Here is a 6,965-nt window from a genome sequence, read left to right on the forward strand (position 1 = left end):
GTATGTCTGCAGCCATTAAGATTATTTCCCTTCTCGAGAAAATGGAAGGAATTCCCATGTGGTATGCCTGAAGTTTAATCAATATATGTCAATACAGGTCTCAGCAGCTATCTCAGTCTTGATTTAGGACTGCTTAATCTATGTGCTGTCTTAATATCCACAGTGGAAAATCCAGTCCATGTCCTGAGGCAATTTCTCGTAAAGTTTTTGCAATTTTCCCTTTAATTTGTTGTGGTACTTTGTAAACCAAGTTGTCTCAGTGATCTGTGCTCAAGTTCAGACAGTTCCTATCATTTGTTCATATTTTAATTTCATCACCTTTTCAACTGTTTGCATAACAGTTATTTCCTCTGAATGCCTGGATAAAACATCTATTTCCTGCAGCCACCTCTTCTATGTCTCAATATATTTCATCAAGGAACCATTGAGCTTGAAAATCTGAGTGTATTTGGTCAATTTGTCACTCTAGGGTGACTGAAGATTTTTCTACTTCATCTGCCATTACAATTTGCTTTTCCCAAATTTGCTCCACCAGACTGCTTTCAGTCTCTTTTAGTTTTCACAGTTGCTCTCCCGTTTACTTCACATTTGCACCATTGAAAATAAAACCCTTATTTATTTCCTGTTGACCTGGTGGTGGAATGAGGAAGTACAGGAGAGTATACAGAGGAAGAGACTGGCGAAGAAGAAGTGGGATTGTCAAAGAGATGAAGAAAGTAGACATGAGTATAAGGAGATGAGGCGCATGGCAGAGAGAGAGGTGGCGAAAGCTAAGGATAAGGCATATGGAGAGTTGTATGAGAGATTGGACACTAAAGAGGGAGAAAAGGACCTGTACTGATTAGCTAGACAGAGGGACAGAGCTGGGAAAGAAGTGCAGCAAGTAAGGGTGATAAAGGATAGTGAGGGAAAGGTACTCACAAGAGAGGATAGTGTGTTGAGTAGATGGAAGGAGTATTTTGAGAGGCTGATGAATGAAGAGAATGAGAGAGAGAGAAGGTTGGATGATGTGGGGATAGTGAATCAGGAAGTGAAACAGATTAGCAAGGAGGAAGTAAGGGCAGCTATGAAGAGGATGAAGAATGGAAAGGCTGTTGGCCCAGATGACATACCAATGGAAGCATGGAGGTGCTTAGGAAAAATGGCAGTGGAATTTCTAACTAGATTGTTTAATGAAATTTTGGAAAGTCAGAGGATGCCTGAGGAGTGAAGGAAAAAGTGTTTTGGTACCTATCTTTAAGAATAAGGGTGATGTGCAGAGCTGCAGTAACTACAGAGGGATAAAACTGATTAGTCACAGCTTGAAGTTATGGGAAAGAGTAGTGGAAGCAAGGTTAAGAAGGGAGGTGATGATTAGTGATCAGCAGTATGGTTTCATGTCAGGAAAGAGCACTACAGATACAATGTTTGCTCTGAGACTGTTGTTGGAGCAATACAGAGAAGGTCAGAAGGAGTTGCATTGTGTCTTTGTAGACTTGGAGAAAGCATATGACAGGGTGCCTAGAGAAGAGTTGTGGTATTGTATGAGGACGTCGAGAGTGGCAGAGAAGTATGTAAGAGTGGTTCAGGATATGTACGAGGGTAGTGTGACAGTGGTGAGGACTGCAGTGGGAGTGACAGATCCGTTTAAGGTGGAGGTGGGATTACATCAAGGATCAGCTCTGAGTCCTTTCTTATTTGCAGTGGTGATGGACAGGTTGACAGATGAGATCAGACAGGAGGCCCCATGGACTATGATGTTTGCAGATGACATTGTGATCTGTAGTGAGAGTAGGAATCAGGTTGAGGAGACTCTGGAGAGGTGGAGATATGCTCTAGAGAGCAGAGGAATGAAGGTCAGCAGGGCTAAGACAGAATATATGTGTGTAAATGAGAGGGAGGGTAGAGGAATGGTGAGGATGCAGGGAGTAGAGTTGGTAAAGGTGGACGAGTTTAAGTACTTGGGATCAACAGTTCAGAGTAATGGTGAATGTGGAAGAGAGGTGAAGAAGAGTGTACAGGCAGGGTGGAATGGGTGGAGAAGAGTGTCAGGAGTGATTTGTGACAGACTGGTACCAGTAAGAGCGAAAGGGAAGGTCTACAAGAGGGTAGTGAGACCAGCTATGTTATATGGGTTGGAGACAGTGGCATTGACAAAAAGGCAGGAGTCAGAGCTGGATGTGGCAGAGTTAAAGATGTTAAGTTTGCACTCGGTGTGACTAGGATGGATAGGATTAGGAATCAGTATATTAGAGGGTCAGCTCATGTTGGACAGTTTGGAGACAAAGCAAGAGAAACGAGACTGCGTTGGTTTGGACATGTGCTGAGGAGGGATGATGGGTATATTGGGGAAAAAGATGCTAAGGATGGAGCTGCCAGGTAAGAGGAATAGAGGAAGGCCTAAGATAAGGTTTATGGATGTGGTGAGAGGGGACACGCAGGCGGTTGGTGTGACAGAGCAGGATACAGAGGATAGGAAGAAATGGAAAGAGATGATCCGCTGTGGCGACCCCTAACGGGAAAAGCCAAAAGAGAATGATGATTTATTTCCTGTACACACTTGTATCCCTTACATCTGATCTTCCTGTCATCTTTTTATATATCTTTTAAATTGAAAGCTGTTTCTTTTTCTGCAACATGTGTATAATTTCAGTTACGTCTTGAATGCTACTTGTTAATTCATGTTATTAAATATTAAAAATTATTAAATAGGAAAAGTCTCACAACAGGTGTATTTAGGACTATATCTAGAGTATCCAGGCAAAACACAAATGCCAGTACTTTTATTTTGCTTTAAATCCCACAGAGCTTTTCAGAAATGAAATCCAGTTTTCTGTTCAGCTCTTCTTACTCAGACCCTTTGCAAATAATCTGAGCCACACTTCCATAAATTGAATTTATTTTATTGATTTGCTTCTGCTGTTGCAGAAGCTGTTATTCTACCGACTTTGTAAGTTTATAAGAGAAATAATTTAATTCTATCCTGATTGTGAAAGTCACTAGAATAACAGCTTTTGCATTTGCATGCATTTACTGAAGGATATTAATTCTAAAGCTCTAATGTGTAGCATGAATGAATTTATTCATCCTTGATTTATGAAGGCAGGAAAAAAGGAGACACTGGAGATGTTCTGATAACACAGGAACAAAGTATGAAGGTATACGTTGTATGTGAATGTGTGTTTTACTGTATGTGGGAGATTGCATGGGGTGCCTGTGCCATTGTGGTGAATGGAACCCACCAGTATTAACTACAGCAGGAAAGTAATAATCTGGAAGTTGATTCGCCATCCACATTAGCTGATAATGAAGTCATTCCTCATTGCAGCTGATGCGAGTCAAAAATGAAACCTTTTTACCACAGCCTTAACACAAGAGCTGGGATTCATTCTGAATCCTTCCATCTGTTTCCCTTCCTCTAACATCATGACAAAGCTAGGAATAAAACCTTGCTAGTGCAGTTTCTTCATGCCATGAATGCCTGCTTTTTTTCTGTCCATGCTTCTCAGGAAAACACTTCAGAACCCCCCCCCCCCAAAGTAGAACTATCTTAATACTTAAAATTACATTGCAGTGCATATATATACGTAATTATCAGCATGTCTGTACTGTCATATGTTTGTCCATCCCTTTGTCAAAATTCTTTTTCAAAACATGTCAAATAAAAATTTAGGGAGTTTCCCCCATGTTCTTGCAATAATTTCCTTAATTAATATAAATAGCACCTCAGGTCTCTCCTGAAAATAGGCTACAGGCTTAGGTTGCATCTATACTACACTGTCACCAAAACTATGGTAAAAAGTAAAAGGGCCAAAATCCTGCTGTGGTTTTAGAGTCAGGATGGCAATGCTTTTGTCTTTGGGTTCCCACTGCATCACTAGGATACAGCAATGTAGGGCATAGTAAAAAAAAAAAAAAAAAAAAACACCGTAACCCCTGACTGTGATTAGCCTTCACACTTAGGCTGCCCAGTCCTACCCACCTATAAATAGAATTTAATAAGATGACAGATGGTGAAATAGGTGCATAGGTTTGACCGTCAGGCTTATCCCTACCAGCCTTGAAAAATCTTGATTGACAAAACTCATAGTGACATGTTCTACTTCCCATCTATATATGAAAATTATTTTTGACAAAAGTTTATGACCAACTTCTGTATGTAAGGGAAAATGTATTCCATAATCTTAAAAGGTGTTATGCAATGTATGTCACATGTCACTTTTTTCTGTTGGTGATGTTTATCTGATAAAAAATATTAACATCCCAGTGGTGCAATCCAAACACAGACTTAAATAGATCCAGATCAGATATCGCTTTATGGAGCAGTCTCAACCTCTTAAGAACTAGAATTTAATGTCAGTTCCTCTGAAGCCTTTTGAATTCTTGCAAGTTTTCCAGTCATGTGATTTTGCAGTAAAAGAGTCATTGTACCCAAGTACTTTCAGGTAGTTTTTTTGAAAGCTAATAAGCAACCAACCAAATGCCAAAAATGGAGGTCCGCTAGCGGTATTAAAAATATATAATCATCATTGTGATGAATTCTCTGTGGTGAGACAAAAGCGCTCAATAAAGTTTATATATATTTATACTGTTGGTGGACCTCAGTTTTTGGTATTTACTGGACTCTTTATTCAAATGTTATACCTGTTATTCCTCCAGCGTTTTGAAGGCTGTTAAATGCATGCTTGTATTTAATAATTGGTTAGATCAATTAGGTATAAAGTGCTTCATTGATCTCCTTGGACTAAAATTAGATTGGCTGCAGAATAAGAGTTTCTGATGTTGAGAGATAATGTATTTGTTATAGTTTAAATTATCTTATATTGTGTCCATATCTTTTATGGTGTTCTTAACAGTTTGACCTTTTATTTAACAATCATAATTTGTTTACATTTGCTGACAATAAGGCCATCTCCACTACACCAGGTGTTTTACTTTTGTAGATCACCTTGGATGACTTAAGTGCTTTTTGAAGAAATGATGGCACACAGTTTGCCATTGTAAGCATATCTGGTTATCCATAGATTTCTCATTTTCATGTTTCATAACAGTCCGAAAAGAAGTGGCCTCAGTACAGAGGTCCAAGGGGTCACCACTGGCAGCCCATCATGGAATTAATAACCTCCACCCTGCTTTGTGGATGCCATGATTAGGTGAATCACACATCACTGAGAGATCAAAGACACCAAGATAAGACTATAACCTTTGAAATTTAGCCATGAGGCAGTCTCTAACAATTCAGATAAGGTCTGTTTCAGTACTCTTCCTCTGTTTAATGCCAGACTTACATGAGTCAAAAAGTTGTAAGATGTAAAGTAAGAATGCATCTGTTCAGCAACTTCTTTTTAACAATACCTTACATATAAACAGAATGTTGGAGATAGGGTAGTAATTTTCATGGAGGCTTAGATCAAAAGATGATTTTGAAAAATGATTCGTTTAAGACCTCTTTTAACATAGATGCATGGTCATTGGGTTACCTGCATTGCAAACTTTGTATCAGAGGTAGTAAGGATGTTAGTCTCAAGAATTGTCAGGTTACTTATTTGACTGTTTTTGTGATACGACTTTCTCTCATTTTGTGACATTTTTGCTTTCTTTGTTAGCCATTGATTTTCACGAAACACAAACCTTCCCAGCTCTTGTGGCTGAGAACATGCTGAAAGCCCTGAAGTTGAATTCAAAAGAAGCCCGATTGAGATTTCCAAGGTTGTTGCAGCTTGTAGAATGGTACCCAGCAGAGACCCTTGACTTGATGGCAAGTGAGGTATGTATCATTACCCAGTACAGATGAGGTATGCATCAGTACCTAGTACAGATGAGGCATGTATCATTACCTAGTACAGATGAGGTATTTATCAGTACCTAGTACAGATGAGGTATGTATCAGTACCTAGTATAGATGAGGTATGTATCAATTACCTAGTACAGATCATTACCTAGTAAAGATGAGGTATGCATCATTACCAAGTAAAGATGAGGTATGCATCATTACCTAGTACAGATGAGGTATCATCATTACCTAGTACAGATGAGGTATGCATCATTACCTAGTACAGATGAGGTATGCATCATTACCTAGTACAGATGAGGTATGCATCATTACCTAGTACAGATGAGGTATGCATCATTACTTAGTACAGATGAGGTATGCATCATTACCTAGGACAGATGAGGTATGTATCAGTACCTAGTACAGCTGAGGTATGTATCAGCACCTAGTACAGCTGAGGTATGTATCAGCACCTAGTACAGCTGAGGTATGTATCATTACCGAGTACACATGATACAGTAAATAGAGCTCTGGATGTTGGATCCATAGTCCCTGCACTCTTTCGTGATCTATCAAAAGCATTCATCACAATTTCCCACTCCCTTCTGCTTACTAAACTCTCCAACCTTGGCATCTCTCCCCTCACCCTTCATTGGTTCCACAGCTGTCTCAGTAATAGGCAACAATCTACTATTTGGCAGCACTCCTCCCCTTTCATCAATACTAATACAGGGGTACCCCAGGGTTCTAAACTGGGTACACTTTAATTCAGTGTATTCATCAATGACTTCCACACTTCTCTCACCCATAGTACTGTTATCCAATACGCAGATGACTCTACTATAATCTGCTGTTCTAAATCTGCCTCTGTACTACAGCAACTTAACCAAGAAGCATTTACCTCAACTGAATCCTGGATGTTACAAAACCATCTCGCCCTTAATCCCAGTAAAACTAAACTCTTAATTTTTACCCTAAAAAAAAAACAGCCAAATTGACAAGTCTGAATTCTGTGTTCAAATTTAAAATAGTACTGCTATTGTTCCCAGTACCAAATTGCTCTGTGTCATCATAGACGACAACTTAACCTTTGACCTTCATATCTATAATAACATAAAAAAAATCAAAAACTGGGGGAGCCCTTTATAGCCACAACTACTTTCTTAGCTACTCTGCAAAAAAGGCTCTTGCCTCATCCTTCCTGCTTCCAACT

General features: G+C 39.3%; 1 protein-coding gene across 1 annotated transcript in view; it reads left to right on the forward strand.

Moving 5' to 3' along the window:
- Positions 1–6,965, forward strand: part of PRKDC (protein kinase, DNA-activated, catalytic subunit) — a 4,917,417-nt gene that overhangs the window by 4,395,365 nt on the left and 515,087 nt on the right. The window contains exon 68 of the mRNA XM_044065724.1: positions 5,586–5,746. Coding sequence (XP_043921659.1) covers positions 5,586–5,746 — 161 coding nt within the window. The remainder of the gene's footprint in view (positions 1–5,585; positions 5,747–6,965) is intronic.

Source organism: Protopterus annectens, chromosome 3.part0 (genome assembly GCF_019279795.1).
Source record: "Protopterus annectens isolate FY-2018-M chromosome 3.part0, PAN1.0, whole genome shotgun sequence".
In the NCBI taxonomy this organism is placed as follows: Eukaryota; Metazoa; Chordata; order Ceratodontiformes; family Protopteridae; genus Protopterus; species Protopterus annectens.